We start from the raw sequence: 22,276 nt of genomic DNA, 5'->3' as shown, positions 1-22,276 counted from the left end.
TATATATTTTTTTGGGAACAAAATCTTGTCAGGGTTTCTTATGGTACTAGCATGACAAGAGCATTCATATTCTTAAATACTCTAAACATTAAAAACAAGTCATTATCTTCAGATCATTCTGAGTCTTTCTGGCCTTATTAAATTAAAGTCAGAACATTCAGACTTTCATAAGTCAGAACATTCAGTATTTCATAAGTCAGAACATTCAGACTTTTATAAGTCAGAACATTCAGACTTTTATAAGTCAGAACATACTGACTTCCAATGTTCTTCTCACTTCTGTAGAAACAAAGACTATCTATATTTCAAATAAAAGGTTAATGCTTTATGTGGCTAAGCATCTGGGGTAAGAATTATAGATGTGTAACTTCATAGGAAAACATATATGCCATATAATTGGGGATTGACCCTGTACATGTATGTCATTCAAATCTTCTTGAAATGACGAACAGGAATATTATATGGTTTAGGGGTGGTGATCCAGACCATTTCAAAAAGGGGGATGGGGATGACCCCCATGGACTTTCCCTTTATTTCATTTGATTTGTTGTATTGTCCCATATAATAATATATAGGCTTAAGGGGTGGGGATCTCAACCGTTTACATGTTTTCAAACATGAGGGGGTGGGGTGACCCCAAGGAACTTTATCTTTATTTCATTTGATTTGTCTTGTTGTCCCTTACACTAATATATATGGTTCAGGGGTGGGGATCTTGACCATTTACATGTTTTCACACTGTAGGGGTGAACAACCCCCCCCCCCCCAAGGGACTTCCCCTATATTACATTGGGTTTGTTTTATTTTCCCATACAAGACAAGAATATATATAGTTTAGGGGTGGGGATCTCGACCGTTTACAAAATATAAGAACATTCGCAAATGGCAGGGGAGGGGGTAAACCCAGAGACTAGCCCGGTATATTTCATTCAAATCAACAGGTTGATTTACAGGTGGGGATCTCGACAATTTTCAAGATATAAGATCATTCTCAAATGACAAGGGGTGGGGCGACCCATAGAGACTAGCTTGGTATATTTCATTATACTTTACAGAGAGAAAAAATTGAGTTAAGGGGGCAGGGATCTCGACTGTTCAACATTGTCAAATGACAGGGGTAGGGTGATCACTGGAGCCTTACCCTACATTTCATTTGATTTGTTTTTAATATCATATTCCATGTTCATAATTGAAAAACCCGTTTTGTGAATCTCTTTATAATGTTCTCAAGTTAAAATCATTTTTAAAATAAAAATAAAAAAATATTTCGGTTCTTTTAGTTAAACCCTCCCTTCCCTTTTCCTTTATTAAAATTATTCCGATTTAATTTCATTCTCATTAATATCAATATTCAAAAGATCGTTTTTCTCATTGGGAGAAACGAAAAAACAAATATATTTATAAGCCGCAAACTCGGAAAGGTTAAAAAGTCAATTCATGATTGAGTTTAAAAATAGAAAAATCACGTGATGAGGATCAGCTCGAAGCAATAATTTCACTTTTAAAATTGCACTGACTGGTTATTAATGTTAATACTGTTTAAGACAACACGAGTTGTCTCCCGAAAATAACAGTTCATTATCATAACAACATTTTCTGACCTGAACAAGTCAGAATTGTCAGACACCAGGTCATCTCAAAGGCCACGCGTCCGTATTTACAGGTCACGCGCCTTCATGAAACAGCAACAAAATCACTTGCAAAGACCTTCTTCACACGCAAAAAATATTAAAATGGCCATGAAAATACGGAGGTAATATGTATTACCTTCTGAAAATGACCACATTGACCTAGATTTTCAATAAAAAAACGTAAATAATCACTATATTTTCAATAACTTCTCGTTCGAGAAACTCCCAAAACAACGACTCTCAAACACGTGATCTCTCGCAAAAAACCACGTGATCGTATGTGTCTTAGATCGGCGGCAAATTCAAAATATCTTCTGGTTTGACGGACTCGATGGAAAACTACGCAAAACAAAAATTGACCTGTACAGGTCAGAATGTCAAAACATTTTCTGACTTGAAAAAGTCATTTTATTCTGACTTGTTTATGTCAGAGCTCTGACTGCATATATTGTGTGTTTATTTAATTAACAAGGGTAAATAAATAACAAAAAAAAAACCACATCTTGACTTCGTAATTCTGTAATGGTTGTCGATAAATATATATTCACTTTTTGCATTGTTGATTACACCCACTTCAAACACACATTGCAAATAAGGTCTACATTTTCAAATTTTAAACATTATTAGAAAAAAAACGCAAATATAATTAAAAGCACTGAATAAATCGTCTATTTAATACAATAGTAAATACTTAGCAAGACATCGTATATAATTTTATCACACATAATCGACAAAAAATATAAAATTTGCAAGGTTCGTTTGAACTGACTGTAATTTACTCCTGACATGATGAAAACACGTATAATTTTATCACAAAGTCTTTAAATCTTCTGAATTTTGGAAGCGACAACGACAGGGTTTTGTTTCCTTATATGTTCCTGTGCCATCTCTTTATAGTTAAAGTTACAATCATGCTTATCTGAATATCTGTGGGTACTGCAATATAGTCCTCCACATCTACAGGGAAAACCTGAGAAAAATGAAAAAAAACATATATATATTATAGCGTTTCTGATGTAACACTTTTGTTTTAGGTTAGGGTGAAGGTTGAAGACTATCATAACATTTAAACCTACTGCAGTTGTTTCAACCTGTTCTAAGTTAGGAATTAATGTTTATGACAGACAACAAAAAATATAAATTTACCTGTTTACGTTATTTTATTTGGTGGCATTTTGTGAAAGGTTTTGGTTGTCTTTCTGATATTAACATATCACCTTTTAGTTTATTAGTTGGTTATAGATCAATTCTATTTGTGCAATGTACCTTCACTTGGTTTAGTTATTGTTTTAGATACATGTACTTTGTGATGTTACACTATTGTTTTAGGTAAGGGTGAAGGTTGGTACCTATTAAACCTTTTAACCCGCCACATTTGTTTGCACCTGTTCCAAGTCAGGAACCTGATGTTCAGTGGTTGTCTTTTGTTGATGTGGTTCATATTTGTTTCTCTTTTTTTGTTTAGATTAAAATATTGGTTTTCCTGTTTTAATGATTTAACTCCAGACATTTTCGGTGCCCTGTATGGCTTGCTGTTTAATGTGAGCCAAGGCTTAGTTTTCAAGACTGTACATTGTACTTTGACCTATAATGTTTCAGATATATATATATATATCCATAAAACTTTTAGCCTATGTTTTCTTGACTTTGTTTTTAAACTGCTGTTGTTAAAAAGGCTAAAGGTTTCCAGATATCTGAAACATTTTTTTAACATGTGTAAAATGAGTGTCGTTGGATAGAAATCTAGCTCATGCAAGTCAATATATTCTCAATAAGCACAATTCATCATTTACCTGTAAGTCCAACCTTCTTTTTACAAGTATGACATCTATTTTTCTTTGGTGTTTTCTTATCATCTGATGGTAAAGAGCTTTCTGCTGGGTCATCTCCACCTAAAAAAGTTCATATAATCGATAATAAGGTAATTTATGTTTGAGCTTTGAGCTTAATAATATGTCTATTATCTAAATTTGATTTCATTTTCTAGTCATTTTTTGTCACAGATGCTGAAATCCTAAATTACTTGCAATAAAATTTCATCTATTCACTGTTTCAATCAGTGATTGTCTGGCCATGGTCAAAATTTGCTAGTACTTGGACTGGAGTTCAAATATCCTTCAGTGAGGACCCTGAAATATGTTTGTACTGTATTGTTTTGTTACCTGTTGCCCCTTCCTCTTCTTTATCTTCCTCCTTGGTTTGACTCGTACTTGGCAGGGAAACAGTTGGTGTGGCTGTTTCTACACTGGGAGAAGACATTGATGTCATTAAAACACTATCTTTTAGTGTTTCCTGTGATCCTATAAAAAAACATAAAAATATTCTATAGACATTTTCACAGTCTGGTAAAAAATGTTGTATCTGATAGAATTTTGCTATAAAATTTATAAATTGTGATAATTCCTTTGTTCTGATGTTTCTTGGGACATGCTTAAAGATTGTTGAATTCCCCATACCTGAACAGGTCTGTTAAGACCCTCTGTGTCCAATTATTTATCTCACAGGACTATCTTTTAAAATAATTTATTATTTAAGGAATGACTGTAATATTTTTTCTGTCTATGAAGAAATTACATAAAAAATTTGGTGCACACTGAATAACGCGTGTAGCGGGCTATTTAACAGTGTGCACCATATTTTTTATGTTATTTTGAATAGACAGAAAAAATCTTACAGTCATTTCTTATAATTTAATTCTAAATTCCATTTTAAACCGTTGAAAACCATGATAAAAAGTTTATGAGGTCACGTTCACATGACTAAATTATGTCTATGGGCTGATAACAAAATAACGTCAGCCAATCAGAAGACATGTAACATCCAAAATTAAATTATTATCAATGATGCTTTAATTGTCTGATATTATCATGATTATATCTTCAAACAGATCTCATATTTCATTCTTGAAGTTAAAAAAAGCTGTATATGACCGAGTAGTGCCCTCAGAGCTAGAGAAATTTCTTGTTTCATTTCAAAGCCAAATTAGGGAAGACAGACAAAGCAAGGTGCATTACATACAGAAGTTTGTTTTAAATATAGTTGTCTCTCTCACCTGACATCGACAGACTTTTTTTGCATGACCCAGTTATGAGTTATATGGCTAAGAAATTGCAGTTCCATTTTTTTTTAATATTTTTTACTTTCGTGAGGGTGGAATCAGGACAAAAGGTTCAAATTCATGTAATTCATGCCTACAATCACAAAAGTTGGTAGGTTAGAATGTTATAGTACTAAATTAATGAGCTCAGAGCTAGAGAAACCACTCGTTTCATTCCAAAGCAAAATAAACAAAGAGAGAGGAGTATAACCTATAGAAGTTTGTTACAGTTGTCTTTGTCTCACCTGACATTGACGGAGGACTTTTCCCCAGTGTCCCAGTTAGGAGCAAAATGGGGGAGAAATTACTGATTCCTTTTTTTGAATATTTTTTAACAATCGTGAGCGTGGAATCAGGACAAGGGGTCGAATCATATAATTCATGCCTAAATCATGAAAGTCGGCAGGTATACATGTCCAAGTAATGAGCTCGAAGAGCTAGAGAAATTGCTCATTTCATTCCAAAGCCAAATTAGCGAAGAGAGAGGAGTGCAAGGTGTATTACCTATAGAAGTTTGTGAAAGCGATGAAGTTACAGTTGTCTTTGTCTCACCTGACATCGACGGAGGACTTTTCCCCAGGGTCCCAGTTATGAGAAAAATTTGTAAGGGTTCCGCGGAACCCAGTGTCTCGCCTATTTTTGCTGTAAATTGCAGACTCAACAACAATGAGGGAAAAAATCAATAAAAATATTCCTCTTGTTACATGTACTATTTTATGATTGCAAGAAAATCTAAGTCCATTTAAAAGTAAATTACAGAAAAAACTGAGTAATCTTTTTACAAATTTTACTTCTGGATACAATATTATGATCATAAATAAGCTTCTGTCCAAGTTTGGTACAAACCCAGGATAGTTTAAGAAAGTTATTAAAATTTTTAAAACTTTAACCACAGAGTGAATGTAATGGTTCCCTGGAGAAAAACTAAGTCCATTTAAAAGTAAAATATGGAAAAAATGGATTTATTTATTTACAAAATTTACTTCTGGATACTATCTTATGATCATAAACAAGCTTCTGTCCAAATTTGGTACAAACCCAGGATAGTTTAAGAAAGTTCTAAAAACTTTAACCACAGAGTGAATGTAATGTTTCTCCGCAGAAAAAACTAAGTCCATTTATAAGTAAAATATGGAAAAAATGGAATTTTATTTTTTCAAAATTTACTTCTGGATATTATCTTATGATCATAAACAAGCTTCTGTGCAAGTTTAGTACAAACCCAGGATAGTTTGAGAAAGTTATTAAAATTCTAAAAACTTTAACTACAGAGTGAATGTTTTGTTTCCTCGCAGAAAAAACTAAGTCCATTTATAGTAAAATACGGAAAAAATGGAATTTTATTTTTACAAAATTTACTTTTGGATACTACCTTATGATCATAAACAAGCTTCTGTCAAAGTTTGGTAGAAATCCAGTATAGTTTAAGAAAGTTATTAAAATTTCAAAAACTTTAACCACAGAGTGAATATTTGTTGACGCCGCCGATGCCGACGACGACGGAATGTAGGATCGCTTAGTCTCGCTTTTTCGACTAAAGTCGAAGGCTCGACAAAAATGGGGGAGAAAATACTGATTCCATATTTAGAATATTTTTTTAACAATCGCGAGCGTGGAATCAGGACAAGGGGTCAAATTATATAATTCATGCCTAAATCATGAAAGTTGGCTGGTATACATGTCCAAGTAATGAGCTTGAAGAGCTAGAGAAATTGCTCATTTCATTCCAAAGCCAAATTAGCGAATAGAAAGAGGAGTGCAAGGTGTATTACCTATAGAAGTTTGTGACAGCGATGAAGTCACACTGGTTACACTTGTCTCTGTCTCATCTGACATCGACAGAGGACTTTTACCCATGTCCCTGTTATGAGCAAAAAGGTTAGAAATTTGATGTTGTTTTTTTTTATTTTTTTTTACAATCGTGAGGGAATGAGGACAAGGGGTCAAATTATAATTCATGTCTAAATCATGAAAGTCGGCAGGTATACATGTCCAAGTAATGAGCTTGAAGAGCTAGAGAAAATACTTGTTTCATTAATTCCAGAGCGAAGAGAGGAGTGCAAGGTGTATTACCTATAGAAGTTTGTGACAGCGATGAAGTCACACTGGTTACAGTTGTCTCTGTCTCACCTGACATCGACGGGGGACTCATACGTCCACTCACTGGTGATGAATTTTGTTTCCGATTTAGGACATCTTTATAACACTTTGAACACATTCCGTCAAATGCATCGTTACCATAAAAACCACAGCCAGCTTTGCACAATACGACTGATGGAAGATTTTGATTACCATTCTGTTCCATAGACGACATGACTCAACAAGATCCTCCTGCAAAATAAAAGTGGCGTTAACATCACCAATCATTGAATAAAGAACGTGGTGCAAAACAGCAATCAATCATAGAAATCATAGAATATCAACAACCGATACTGTACATTTGTATATGCTGTATGGATAACCTTGCTATCGCTATTATCCAGGGCTTCCAAAAAATATTTGAGCCAGCCGGACATTTTATATCTGATTTTAATCCCTTAAGACTTAAGTAGTCACAAAAGGCAATTATGGTCAATAGATGGCCATTCCAATGATTGACATTAGATTAAAAAAAAAAAAGATTTTAAACTTTACTTTGATATGAATTTGATGTTCGGGTGTAAACTGTTAAATTGGCAGTGCATCATTCAAAGTGTGCACATCAGCATGTTCATATCTGCCTTAGACTCTTTATTTGTGCAAAATGACATTGTCAAAATTTTACTTTCATTTTTAAACTCATATTTTCTTAAAACCAGATATTGACTTGACAATGGTAAAACATGGACCATAAACGGATACGTAAAATCTGTGTACGTTTACAAAGCACGACTGAGTGAAGAAGCTCTTTCCACGTTATATCTTCAACAAAATACTTGAAATTAACGTTAGATACAGGTATCAATGATAATTTTAGCATTTTTGAAGAAATGTAGGATGCATAATTAAATTTCCCACCTGTGCACATGCGCACACATGTTCTAGTTCATACGAATCCATGATAGTAGTTCTGAAGATTTTTCATTTGAAACCTTTTTAAATTTTTCAACAAATCATGTTGATAAACTAATTTCTTAGAATCTTAATCTATTGGACTAAATCAATAGACCGATCAATTTATACGATGTCCGGTACTGAAAGTAGTTTACCTGCCACTTGAACAGGTAGATTTCAGCTGTCCAACAACTAATTAGGCTTGATTAAAATTAGAAAGTATTGAAGTAGGGGTTGTTTTGATAGTAATTAATTATCATGTCACTTTTATGACCGGAAATGTGTGGATGTTAATTATATATAAAGGCAAAAGGTTGGGTCAAAAAGATAGTGAATTATATTAAAATGACTGAAAAAGCCTTGAATACTAAAAAGTAGATGACCGTTTCATGCTTTGCCCAGTCAGACTTTTACCGGATATTATACAAATGACCAGAATATATATGACCGTTTTGGAAGCCCTGCTATTATCAGTCAATCCACATTAAATACTGGTACAGGACAGATAATTCATCAGAAGAGGTAACCAGTATTTTTACTTGTCTGTGCTACTTATAAATAGATAAAGCCTGAATTTGGAAACTTTTATCTGTTTTCATATATATACTGCAAAATTTTATCCCATTCATTTGCAGAATAATATTTTTTGCAAAGATTGTTGTGGTGTAATTATCAATCTGTTCACCTATCATTATTATGACGATCGTAATTCATAAGTCTATTTTGTTCATGCAAAAATAAACACAAAGGGAACAACTTAAAATGGACAGGAATAATCTAGTTGTAGAATGGAAGTATTTTTTCATGACTTTTTCGTGAACTTTACACATACAAGTACTCAAATACTTACACCATCATTGTCTACACTCTTGTTGATTACCCCCCCCCCCCCCAATTTTTTTTTTATATAAACAAGTTGGGAATAGACTAAAATATGATTGGTAAATGGCTACAGTTAAGTCACTCAAGTGTTTATAGAGTATGTATACAACCAATAGATGCAGATATAACATAAATACATGTATTTACAACAACATCTTTGTTCCTGTTGATCAGCTGTTTTTGTCTTGTTAAATTTTTAAAGATTACATCACCTGTTTACAGTTTAATTTATAACAAATATGGAGTAAACAAGATTGATATAAAGTAACCATTTATTTTTAGAACATGAACATTATTCAATAATTTGATTGATGGAAATTTTCACTCCTGGAATGAATGATCAGATTATGCGATGCTTCATGATAAAGCAATATTGAACGTTTGACGACCATTTCCGGGACAATTATGTCCTTTCCTTATACGAAAACGTTCAGTTTACCTCCTGTAAATCCTCAAAATTGATAATTGTGTTCCTTCTTCTGCTTATTTTGTCTGCTGGTTCAGGGAATCTCTTCATCGACCCACCCTTTTCATTGTTTGTTTGGTATTTCTGATATCAAAATGGCGACCTTGTTATTACATTGTGGCCTTTTTTCATTGATTGCGGTTAATAATGGTGAAAAACATTATGTTTGTTATACTCAATTCAGAGATTAATATATCAATACTACACACATTAATTTTCAAACCTGGAGGTATCTGTTTTACTTGAATTTTTTAAGATGTTCTCTCTGTTACGTGTAGACTTTTATCCTCAATGTGTCACCCTCTTATTATTGTTATCACGTGACGCGAATTGAATTACTCTATTGGCCGATTCCTCTTCCAAAAGGAGGCATAAAGGAATGACGTACGGGATACACCCTGGAAATGTGTCATCTATTTTTAGTCACAATTCTATAAATAAACACAAACGAATTTCCGACTCACTATTTCGACTATTCTGGAATTAATTTTTTAAACGAAAGAGGAAAAGGTAATATAAACAAAGAAACCCAAAATAACAGGATGTGTATATCTGTTCAAAAATACTTCGAGAATGTAATGTTAACCTATTTGTTAGGTTTGAAAGTGTTGTTCCAAATTGTTGGGTTTTTTCATTTCTTTAAGACTTTATATTTCATTTAATATTCTAGCTTGTTATAAAACTATTCTTGGATAGAAAAAAAAAATCGAATAAAAACAAGAATATATCCATAGGACAGTATGACTCGCTTAAAATATCACATTGTAGTATTCATTTGAAACGCAAACTATATAAGTTATGTTTCAAATGCCTATTAAATTTGGCATATATGAGGGGGAGGACAGGAGTAAGGGAGACAGGGAGAAAGGGGATAGGAGAAAGGAGAGGAAGGCTGGGAGAAGGGAGAAAAAGTTGGAGAAAGGAGAAAAAATAAAATATCTCTCCTTTTAAAAAAATTTCTAATATTTCAAGAAAAAATATCTCAAAAGGAGATGTTTTATTCTAATGGGAGAAAGGAGAACGGGGTAGGAGAAAGGAGAAGAGGGATGGGAGAAGGGAGAAGGGTACCCCCTGTCCTCCCCCTCATATATATATAGAATTGAGAATGGAAATGGGGAATGTGTCAAAGAGACAACAACCCGCCCAAATAAAAAACAACAGCAGAGGGTCACCAACAGGTCTTCAATGTAGCGAGAAATTCCCGCACCCGGAGGCGCCCTTCAGCTGGCCCCTAAACAAATATATACTAGTCCAGTGATAATGAACGCCATACTAATTTCCAAATTGTACACAAGAAACTAAAATTAAAATAATACAAGACTAACAAAGGCCAGAGGCTCCTGACTTGGGACAGGCGCAAAAATGCGGCGGGGTTAAACATGTTTGTGAAATCTCAACCCTCCCCCTATACCTCTAACCAATGTAGTAAAGTAAACGCATAACAATACGCACATTAAAATTCAGTTCAAGAGAAATCCGAGTCTGATGTCAGAAGATGTAACCAAAGAAAATAAACAAAATGACAATAATACATAAATAACAACAGACTACTAGCAGTTATAACTGACATGCCAGCTCCAGACTTCAACTAAACTGACTGAAAGATTATGATTTCATCATATGAACATCAGGCACAATCCTTCCCGTTAGGGGTTTAGTATCATACCATCATAACATATATGAGAAGAACATAACCCGTGTCATGCCAACAACTGTTTTTAGAATAAATGTGTTTAGTTCCGATGCAAAGACCTTATCAGTGACTCAATATTAACGCCAAAATATGCAATCTTTAATGACTTGACAACAGTATCGTAATTATATCCCTTCTTAATAAGTCTATTCAAAGGTTTTGTAAGTTTCTGAGGTGAATACTGACACCTTTGTGCTTTATAAAGAATATTACCATAAAAAATTGGATGTGAAATACCTGAACGTATTAGAAGTCTGCATGTTGAGCTATATTTACGAATGATGTCTTTATACCGATGATAAAATTTAGTAAATGTTTTTACTAGTTTGTGATATCGAAAACCCTGGTGTAATAATTTTTCAGTAATACATAAATTTCTCTCGTTAAAATCTAAAACATTGTTACATACACGAGCGAATCGTACAAGTTGAGATATATAAACACCGTAAGATGGTGACAAGGGAACGTCACCATCTAAAAACGGATAATTAACGATAGGAAATGAAAAATCATCCCTTTTATCATAAATTTTAGTATTCAGCTTTCCATTAGTGATATAGATATCAAGATCGAGAAAAGGGCAGTGGTCATTGTTAGTATTAGCTTTATTTAAAGTAAGTTCAACAGGATAAATTTCATTAATATACATACTGAAGTCGTCATTATTGAGAGCCAAAATATCATCCAAATATCTAAAAGTATTATTAAATTTGTTTATCAGATGTTGTTTCGATGGGTCTTTGCTTATTTTTGTCATAAATTGTAACTCATAACAATACAAAAACAGGTCCGCAATAAGTGGTGCACAGTTAGTCCCCATTGGAATTCCGATAATCTGACGATATACGGAATCCCCAAAGCGAACAAAAATGTTATCTAGTAAAAATTCAAGGGCATATATAGTATCAAAGCATGTCCAATTAACATAGTTTTTTTGTTTATTGCTACTAAAAAATGACCTAAAAGAGTTTGAACATATATATTCACATTCTGATTTTTTGAATGCCCATTTAATTAGGTGTGTGAATTTTTTCTTAATGAGAATGTGAGGCAATGTGGTATACAGGGTAGAAAAATCAAAACTCTGAACAGATTCAAAATCACCAATATAAGCATGCAATTTATCAAGTACTTCCAACGAGTTCTTGACACTCCAAAAGTAATTTATTCCACTATTTTCGAAGGCCTTATTTGAACAATTTATTATCAGGTTTTTAATTGTACCAAGTGTGCTGGTAAGAAGAATAGACAATTTAGTAGTTGAACAATGGCTTGAAGACGAAATAAGTCTATATTTGTAAGGGGTTTTGTGTAGCTTCGGAAGCCAATACATAGTTGGGACTTTCATTGTATTTGGCTCTGCTTGTAAAGCGGTGCCTAAAAGTTTATGTTTGTTACAGATTTCGTTTTCTGAAAATGGAGTAAGTTGGAATGTTGGTGAATTGGTGATTTCCTTTTTCAGAACCTCAATGTAAAAAATTACGTCAAACAATAATAATATTATTAGCAGCTTTATCTGCCGGGACAAAAACAAATTCCTTGGCTAGTTCTTTTAGTTTATGTTTGATACGAGAAATAGGTTTATTGTTGTTATTGTTTATAGTAAAATGTTCTTTAAAATGTTGAATACGTATATCAACTATCTTCATTACTGAATTAAAAAAAGAGTCCAAAGATTTTTTGTCAGCTTTTTCCCATATACATGTATATATTAAAAAAATTAAAAAAACCACCAACAACAACAAAACCAAAATACAACAAGTCAAAATGAATGTGTAGCCTATATAGTTTCAAAGTTGACGTGATTGTAATTTAATATAGGCTACCCTAACAAACAACATGACCCTATAGATATTATAGGACGGATCGAACGACTGACGGACGGCAACAGACTAGAAAACCATTCGTCTCAACTCGGCCGATTCCGTACCCTCAGAAGGAGAGTAGCGGATTCTACCGAGGATTGCCGAATGACTAGAAAACATTTGATTTGATTCTCAGGGGGGGGGGGGGGGGACTATGGATTTTTCCCCCGGACAAACTATTTATTTTTTTGGCGACGAGTCGAAAACAATTTTTTTCTTTCAATTTTAGCATTACATATATAGTGGCAGTTGAGAGTGAACAAGGATTTGTATAGTCTCACTTTACAAATCCTTGGGGTGAAACAAACATTTTTCTCCAATAACTGGAAACAAACTTTTTTCCAAAAAAAATCCATTACCCCCCCCCCCCCCCATTTTCTCTTCCAAAAATCAAATGGTGGTTGCCTTATGGCTTAATACTACCCGTATATGGGACATTAATACAAACCTTGTCACAGATGCAATAGTGGCCAATTCGCTTTAATACTAATCTTCAGAAGATCCACAGTAACAGCTATTCTAATTTCATTTTTGAGCGTGACAAGAAGTCTTAATAATTGAACAGGCTCTGAAAAATAGCGTCAAATTTAACCCCCAAATTTAGAGGGTACCACGATTTCCCGAGAAATACAAGATTCCGTCCGGTCAACTTTTTTTGCAGAAATCATTTTTTTGGAAGAACAAGCACCAAAATCGTAAATTACTTTTTTATTTGCAAGTGTTACTAAAATAATACCAAGCCATGCATTGTCTTCGTATTTCTTTGATGAACAAAATTTGGGAAAATTTAGTATTTTGTATTAACAAGGAATTTGCATACGTAACAAATCATACTAATCGAATTTTTGAAATGAAATTGCACTTTTATTGAATAAAAACGAGTAATATCTTTAATTAATATTCTTTAATATTGTTAAATGTAGTATAACACTATAAAAAGTAGCATAACACCATAAAAAGTCTTTTTCTCGGGATATATCTTTTTTTTGGGGGGGATATAATGTTTTTCTTGTATTTCTCGGGAAATCGTGGTACCGAAATTTAGACAACACGTAGATATTGTGAATGTACGTGTTTTTTTTATGTTAAGATGAACATTTAGATGATAAGTAAACTGAAATTTCCCTTTGATGATGTAAATTTTTCTAAAATAAATGAAATATTCGGTGTTGTCAACGAAGAAGGCGGAAAGTATACACCAAGTTCTGGCTTTGCAATTGTAGAAGCACGGCAAACTTCCCAAAGGACGCGTACCGGCCTTGAATTCAACCAGACACGTACCAGATGGATTTGTAATAACTGATGAATAAATAGTATTTCATGTTTGATTTGAACAGCCCTGAAAAAATTAGAGAATGATGAGAAATGTTAATTTTCTTACGGTTGAATATCAATGTGTGTCATTTTCTTTAGATGTAATATGCTGCTGTTTAACTCATGATTAAACTATAGGGAAACGGTTATTTGGCTTCCTTATCATGTTTTTGATCCAAGCGTCAGTAAAGAGTCATTTGTAGACGAAACGTACGTCTTGCGAAAATACAAAATTTCTCAATGTTGGTATATATATATATATATATATATATATGATGAGTTTATTTATAGTATTTCATGTTGCTACTCGACTCAGCCTGACATAATGAATAAACGCATGTCTATTGCTCACTTTTACATTTAGATGTCGTTCGGTTGTTTGTGTCGATGTGCTGCTGTCTCATTGACATTGGAGATTGAGTTTGTATATATTACTTTTCTACATTGGCTAGAGGTATAGGGGAGGGTTGAGATCTCATAAACATGTTTAATCCCGCCGCAATTTTGCGCCTGTTCCAAGTCAGGAGCCTCTGGCCTTTGTTCGTCTTGTATGATTTTTAATTTTAGTTTCTTGTGTATAATTCGGAGTTTAGTATGACGTCCATTATCACTGTACTAGTATACATATTTTTAGGGGCCAGCTGAAGGACACCTACGGGTGCGGGAATTTTTGCTACATTGAAGACCCATTGGTGGCCTTCGGCTGTTGTCTGCTCTATGGTCGGGTTGTTGTCGCTTTGACACATTCCCCATTTTCTTTCTCAATTTTATGTAGTCTTTTTAATTAAGTTTCATAGAAAGCCGTTTGACTGTTGCAGTGTTTTTGAAGAATAACATTTATCGGCAGTTCATACATTACTCTTATTCAGCCTTATGTTTGAGATGATGAAAATGGAATGTGGATGGGTTCAAAATTTTAAATGATATAATTTAATTGAAAAAAAATGTCTGTATGCTGTAAGAATAATTCATGTGCAAATTCCAAGGCTTTTCCTCTTATATTCACGATTTGCTTCAGTGATTAGGTTTACATTTTCGATTCATCAAACAAAAAAAACAATGTACATTGTAACATGAACTATAAAAAGCCCAGATTCTCGACAGTAATTGTTCTCCTACAACGTCGTATCTTGATGTTTGTAATTTGTAGAATTTGGTGTTGAAGTAAATCTTGAAAGTGTTTTAAAATGACAGACATTGAAGGCAAGTATTGGCAAAAGCTGACATACCTTTAACTCCCCTGTCATCATAGACACTTATGACGAACGATCAACCTGCTGACAACAAATGACAAACTACAAACCTACTGACAACAGATGACAAACTACATACCTGCTGACAACAGATGACAAACTACCAACCTTCTGACAACGGATGACAAACTACCAACCTTCTGACAATAGATGACAAACTACCAACCTACTGACAACAGATGACAAACTATCAACCTACTGATAACTGATGGCAAACTACCAACCTGCTGACAACAAATGACAAACTACAAACCTACTGACAACAGATGACAAACTACATACCTGCTGACAACAGATGACAAACTACCAACCTTCTGACAACAGATGACAAACAACCAACCTTCTGACAACAGATGACAAACTACCAACCTACTGACAACAGATGACAAACTATCAACCTACTGATAACTGATGGCAAACTACCAACCTACTGATAACAAACTACCAACAAACTGACAACAGATGACAAACTACCAACCTGCTGACAACAGATGATAAACTACCAACCTGCTGTCAATAGATGACAAACTACCAAAACCTGCTGACAACAGATGACAAACTACCAACCTACTGACAACTGATGACAAACTACCAACCTGCTGACAACAGATGACAAACTACCAACCTGCTGACAACAGATGACAAACTACCAACCTGCTGTCAATAGATGACAAACTACCAAAACCTGCTGACTACAGATGACAAACTACCAACTTACTGACAACAGATGACAAACTACCAACCTGCTGACAACAGATGATAAACTATCAACCTGCTGTCAATAGATGACAAACTACCAAAACCTGCTGACAACAGATGACAAACTACCAACCTGCTTTCAACAGATAACAAACTACATACCTGCTGACAACAGATGACAAACTACCAACCTTCTGATAACAGATAACAAACTACCAACCTCCTGACAACAGATGACAAACTACCAACCTACTGACAACAAATGACTAACTACCAACCTGCTGACTACAGATGACAAACTACAAACTTCTGACAACTGATGACAAACTACCAACCTGCTGACAACAGATAACAAACAACCAACCTGCTGACAACAGATGATAAACAACCAACATGCTGACAACAGATAACAAACTACCAACCTACTGACAACAGATGACAAACTACCAACCTGTTGACAACAGATAACAAACTACCAACCTACTGACAACAGATGACAAACTACCAACCTACTGACAACAAATGACAAACTACCAACCTACTGACAACAGATGACAAACTACCAACCTGCTGTCAATAGATGACAACCTACCAACCTACTGACAACTGATTACAAGCTACCAACCTGCCAACAACAGATGACAAACTACCAACCTTCTGATAACAGAGAACAAACTACCAACCTGCTGACAACAGATGGCAAACAACCAACCTTCTGACAATAGATAACAAACTACCAACCTACTGACAACAGATGACAAACTATCAACCTACTGATAACTGATGGCAAACTACCAACCTACTGATAACAAATAACAAACTACCAACCTGCTGACAACAGATGACAAACTACCAACTTACTGACTTCAGATGACAAACTACCAACTTACTGACAACAGATGACAAACTACCAACCTGCTGACAACAGATGATAAACTACCAACCTGCTGTTAATAGATGACAAACTACCAAAACCTGCTGACAACAGATGACAAACTACCAACCTGTTGACAAACTACCAACAAACTGACAACAGATGACAAACTACCAACCTGCTGACAACAGATGATAAACTACCAACCTGCTGTCAATAGATGACAAACTACCAAAACCTGCTGACAACAGATGACAAACTACCAACCTACTGACAACTGATGACAAACTACCAACCTGCTGACAACAGATGACAAACTACCAACCTGCTGACAACAGATGACAAACTACCAACCTGCTGACAACAGATGACAAACTACCAACCTACTGACAACAGATGACAAACTACCAACCTTCTGATAACAGATAACAAACTACCAACCTGCTGACAACAGATGACAAACTACCAACCTACTGACAACAAATGACTAACTACCAACCTGGTGACTACAGATGACAAACTACAAACTTCTGACAACTGATGACAAACTACCAACCTGCTGACAACAGATGACAAACTACCAACCTGCTGACAACAGATGATAAACTACCAACCTGCTGTCAATAGATGACAAACTACCAAAACCTGCTGACAACAGATGACAAACTACCAACCTGCTGACAACAGATAACAAAATACCAACCTACTGACAACAGATGACAAACTATCAACAACTGATGACAAACTACCAACCTGCTGACAACAGATGATAAACTACCAACCTGCTGACAACAGATGACAAACTACCAACCTGCTGACAACAGATGATAAACTACCAACCTGCTGTCAATAGATGACAAACTACCAAAACCTGCTGACAACAGAGAACAAACTACCAACCTGCTGACAACAGATGGCAAACAAACAATCTGCTGACAACAGATGACAAACTACCAACCTGCTGACAACAGATGATAAACTACCTACCTGCTGTCAATTGATGACAAACTATCAACCTGCTGACAACAGATGATAAACTACCAACCTGCTGTCAAAAGATGACAAACTACCAACCTGCTGACAACAGAGAACAAACTACCAACCTGCTGACAACAGATGGCAAACAAACAATCTGCTGACAACAGATGACAAACTACCAACCTGCTGACAACAGATGATAAACTACCAACCTGCTGACAACAGATGACAAACTACCAACCTGCTGACAACAGATGATAAACTACCAACCTGCTGACAACAGATGACAAACTACCAACCTGCTGACAAAAGATGACAAACTACCAAAACCTGCTGTCAATAGATGACAAACTACCAACCTACTGACAACTGATGACAAACTACCAACCTGCTGACAACAGATGACAAACTACCAACCTGCTGTCAATAGATGACAAACTACCAAAACCTGCTGACAACAGATGATAAACTACCAACCTGCTGTCAATAGATGACAAACTACCAAAACCTGCTGACAACAGATGAAATACAACAAACCTAAATGCTATAACTTTTATAATATTGGCCAAAATTTCAGTTGGAGTCCTATTTTCTAATTTTAGACACAATGACCAAGTTGGTTGATAGACCAGGGCAAAATATGTTCATTCCATATACGACATCCTATAGATGAATTATAACAACTTTGGTTACAATATATTAGTAGTTTCAGAGAAGAAGACTTAACTAGAGGCTCTCAAGAGCCTGTGTCGCTCACCTGTTACTGTATTTACTGATGTCGGCCATCTTGGTTGGTAGGCGGGGTCATTAGACACTTTTTTTTAATAGATACCCTAGAAATGATTGTGGCCAAGTTTGATTAAATTTGGCCCATAGTTTTAGAAAAGAAGATTTTTGTACAAGTTACAAAAATGTCGAAAAGTTGTTCAATATTGACTATAAAGGGCAATAACTCCTTAAGGGGTTGACTGACAATTTTGGACATGTTTGACTTATTTGTAGATCTTACTTTGCTGAACATTATTGCTGTTACAGTTTATCTCTATCTATAATAGTATTCAAGATAATAACCAACCAGGTGCTCCGCAGGGCACAGCTTTATACGACCGCAGAGGTCGAACCCTGAACAGTTGGGGCAAGTATGGACAAAACATTCAAGCGTGATACAGCTCTGAATTTGGATTGTGATTGAATTTTTGACATTACATGGGTTTTTTTTACACAAAACAAATGTCAAGATTTTACAAATCAATTAAAGATTTCTTCTTCAAACTTTTTAGATCTAAAATTAAATAGTTGACACAGTATAGGTTTCTGACACAGAATGAATGTGGTCTAATGAACTTAAAAGTTTTTTTTTGCCTTTGAGCAATTCACTATGCTGTTGAATATTAATCCTCTCAAAAAAATGTTTGAAGAAATTTTCTTTTTATTTATGAAATCTGAAATGAGAAAAATTTAAACCCCCCCCCCTTTTTTTTCACATCCCCGTTTCCCTTTTTCCAAAACTGATATCAATTCAAATTTCTAATGGAGTTTGCAACAATAACTACTCTTTTAAATACATCATAAAATATTAAAATGTAAAATAAAGTGCTTGTTATCACTGAATGGTAAAGATTGGTTGGTAGTAAAAGTGAATATACATTGTTTATTGTATAAAACAATAAAAAAAACTTCATCAGCAACATTTTATATTGGCAAATTTCCAATGAAGTTATTTACATAAAGTTATTGGCAAATAAAAATAGAAAATGACATCATAGTCATGTCTGGCAAATGTCCAACATACATTATCTAAAAACATTTTAGATAAGATAAGGAAAAAAAGCTTCATCAGCAACATTTTATATTGGCAAATTTCCAATGAAGTTATTTACATAAAGTTATTGGCAAATAAAAATAGAAAATGACATCATAGTCATGTCTGGCAAATTTCCAACATATATTATCAACTACTATTCTATACAAAGAAAGATAACTCCAATTGAAAATTAATTGCTATTGCACAATATTGTGCAATTAGATATTTCTTGCTATTGTGCAATACTGTGCAATTGAAAATTTCTTGCTATTGCACAATACTTGATATGGAATCCTGATTTGGACCAACTTGAAAACTGGGCCCATAATCAAAAATCAAAGTACATATTTAGATAAAGCATATCAAATAAGCCCAAGAATTTAATTTTTGTTAAAATCAAACGTAGTTTAATTTTGGACCCTTTGGACCTTAATGTAGACCAATTTGAAAACTGGACCAAAAATTAAGAATCTACATACACAGTTAGATTTGGCATATCAAAGAACCCATTTATTCAATTTTTGATGAAATCAAACAAAGTTTAATTTTGGACCCCCATTTGGACCAACTTGAAAACTAGGCCAATAATTAAAAATCTAAGTACATTTTTACATTCAGCATATCAAAGAACCCCAAGGATTCAATTTTTGTTAAAATCAAACTAAGTTTAATTTTGGACCCTTTGGACCTTAATGTAGACCAATTTGAAAACGGGACCAAAAATTAAGAATCTACATACATAGTTAGATTCGGCATATCAAAGAACCCCAATTATTCAATTTTTGATGAAATCACACAAAGTTCAATTTTGGACCCTTTGGGCGCCTTATTCCTAAACTGTTAGGACCAAAACTCCCAAAATCAAACCCAACCTTCCTTTTATGGTCATAAACCTTGTGTTTAAATTTCATAGATTTCTATTTACTTATACTAAAGTTATGGTGCAAAAACCAAAAATAATGCTTATTTGGGCCCCTTTTTGGCCGCTAATTCATAAACTGTTGTGACCTCAACTCCAAAAATCAATCCCAACCTTCCTTTTGTGGTCATAAACCTTGTGTTAAAATTTCATTGATTTCTATTTACTTATACTAAAGTTATTGTGCGAAAACCAAGAATAATGCTTATTTGGGCCCTTTTTTGGCCCTTAATTCCTAAACTGTTGTAACCAAAACTCCCAAAATCAATCCCAACCTTCCTTTTGTGGTCATAAACCTTGTGTCAAAATTTCATAGATTTCTATTCACTTAAACTAAAGTTATAGTGCGAAAACCAAGAAAATGCTTATTTGGGCCCTTTTTGGCCCCTAATTCCTAAAATGTTGTGACCAAAACTCCCAAAATCAATCCCAACCTTCCTTTTGTGGTCATAAACCTTGTGTTAAAATTTCATTGATTTCTATTCACTTTTACTAAAGTTAGAGTGCGAAAACTAAAAGTATTCGTACGACGACGAGGCAGGACGACGACGCCAACGTGATAGCAATATACGACCAAAAAATTAAAATTTTTGCGGTCGTATAAAAACTGCAAAATTTCCTTAAAATTACCAATTTTAGGGCAGCAACCAGGCGCGGATCCAGAGGGGGGGTTCCGGGGGTTGGAACCCCCCCTTTTTTTTGGACGATCAATGTATTTGAATGGGGACATGTAGTTGGAACCCCCCATTTGTCCTGGGTTAGGAACCCCCCTTTTTAAAATGGCTGGATCCGCCCCTGGCAACCCAACAACAGGTTGTCCGATTCGTCTGAAAATTTCAGGGCAGATAGATCTTGACCTGATCAACAATTTTACCCACATGTCAGATTTGCTCTAAATGCTTTGGTTTTAAAGATATAAGCCAAAATATACATTTTACCCCTGTATTCTATTTTCAGCCATGGCGGCCATCTTGGTTTGATGGCCAGGTCATGGGACACATTTTTTAAACTAGATACACCAAGGATGATTGTTGCAAAGTTTGGTTAAATTTGGCCCAGTAGTTTCAGAGGAGAAGATTTTTGTAAAAGTTTACGGACGACGGACGCCAAGTGATGAGAAAAGCTCACTTGACCTTTCAGGTAAGGTGAGCTTAAAATAAATGGGGAATGTGTCCATGAGACACAGATGATGCCCCTGCTTGCATATCAAATAAAGTTATAAAGGGACATAACTGAAGAATGGTAAAAGTGACGATACCCAAATTTGTACTTTATCGAAGTTTTGTGGTAATAAGTATTGTGTTTAAATTTCCAAACATTTGGTTGAGCCAAACTTAAGTTAGAGAACGGAAATGAAAAATTCAGCAAGTTTTCCATTTGTAAAGGGGCATAACTCTATAACAGTAAAAGTGACATGACCAAAATTCAAACTTGATCTGTGTTTTGTGGTAATAAGCATGTTGTATAAGTTTCATAACATTTGATTGAGGCAAACTAAAGTTAGAGAACAGAAACCAACTTTGGGATGTACGGACATATATCAGTATGCATGTAGTCATGTAGTCTGTACGTATGTACACAGGGACAAGGGTAAAACTTAATGCCCCCTCGGCTACATCCTGGGGGGGGGAGGGAGGTTAAAAGGTTTACAGAAACAGAGGCATACAACAGCCAAGAGACACATACAAAGGACGGCAGAAAAAAAAAAAAAGTGTTATTATTTCTAATCTTTTATTTGATGTGACCTTTCAATGATATATTTATACTG

At 34.6% G+C, this 22,276-nt stretch overlaps 1 protein-coding gene across 6 annotated transcripts; it reads right to left on the bottom strand.

Annotated features, from left to right (window-relative positions):
- Nucleotides 1-2,234: 2,234 nt before the first annotated feature.
- Nucleotides 2,235-9,477, bottom strand: LOC143051769 (AN1-type zinc finger protein 6-like). 6 transcript variants are annotated; one of them, XM_076224682.1, is made up of 5 exons: nt 9,333-9,477; nt 6,802-7,059; nt 3,794-3,931; nt 3,425-3,523; nt 2,235-2,601 (listed from the first exon to the last, which is right to left on the bottom strand). In XM_076224682.1, exons 2-5 carry the CDS (start codon nt 7,040-7,042, stop codon nt 2,453-2,455), a joined length of 627 nt encoding a protein of 208 aa, XP_076080797.1. In that variant the 5' UTR covers nt 7,043-7,059; nt 9,333-9,477; the 3' UTR covers nt 2,235-2,452. The 6 variants fall into 6 exon arrangements, with proteins under 6 accessions (XP_076080797.1, XP_076080802.1, XP_076080798.1 ...); XM_076224687.1 differs by having other exon boundaries at nt 6,859-7,059; XM_076224683.1 differs by having other exon boundaries at nt 9,319-9,438.
- Nucleotides 9,478-22,276: the final 12,799 nt, after the last annotated feature.

This window comes from Mytilus galloprovincialis, chromosome 11 (assembly GCF_965363235.1).
Source record: "Mytilus galloprovincialis chromosome 11, xbMytGall1.hap1.1, whole genome shotgun sequence".
Taxonomy (NCBI): Eukaryota; Metazoa; Mollusca; class Bivalvia; order Mytilida; family Mytilidae; genus Mytilus; species Mytilus galloprovincialis.
Note: the sequence above shows the minus strand (reverse complement) of the source record. Positions and strands in the feature narration are given on the sequence as shown.

Bases quoted from the DNA above. Each gene is read 5' to 3' on its own strand.
- LOC143051769 (XM_076224682.1), bottom strand. From the start codon at position 7,042: ATGTCGTCTATGGAACAGAATGGTAATCAAAATCTTCCATCAGTCGTA. The intron at 3,524-3,793 runs GTAACAAAACAA...GAACTTTTTTAG, and splicing joins AGAAGAGGAAGGGGCAACAG to GTGGAGATGACCCAGCAGAA. The intron at 2,602-3,424 runs GTAAATGATGAA...CATTTTTCTCAG, and splicing joins AAAGAAGGTTGGACTTACAG to GTTTTCCCTGTAGATGTGGA.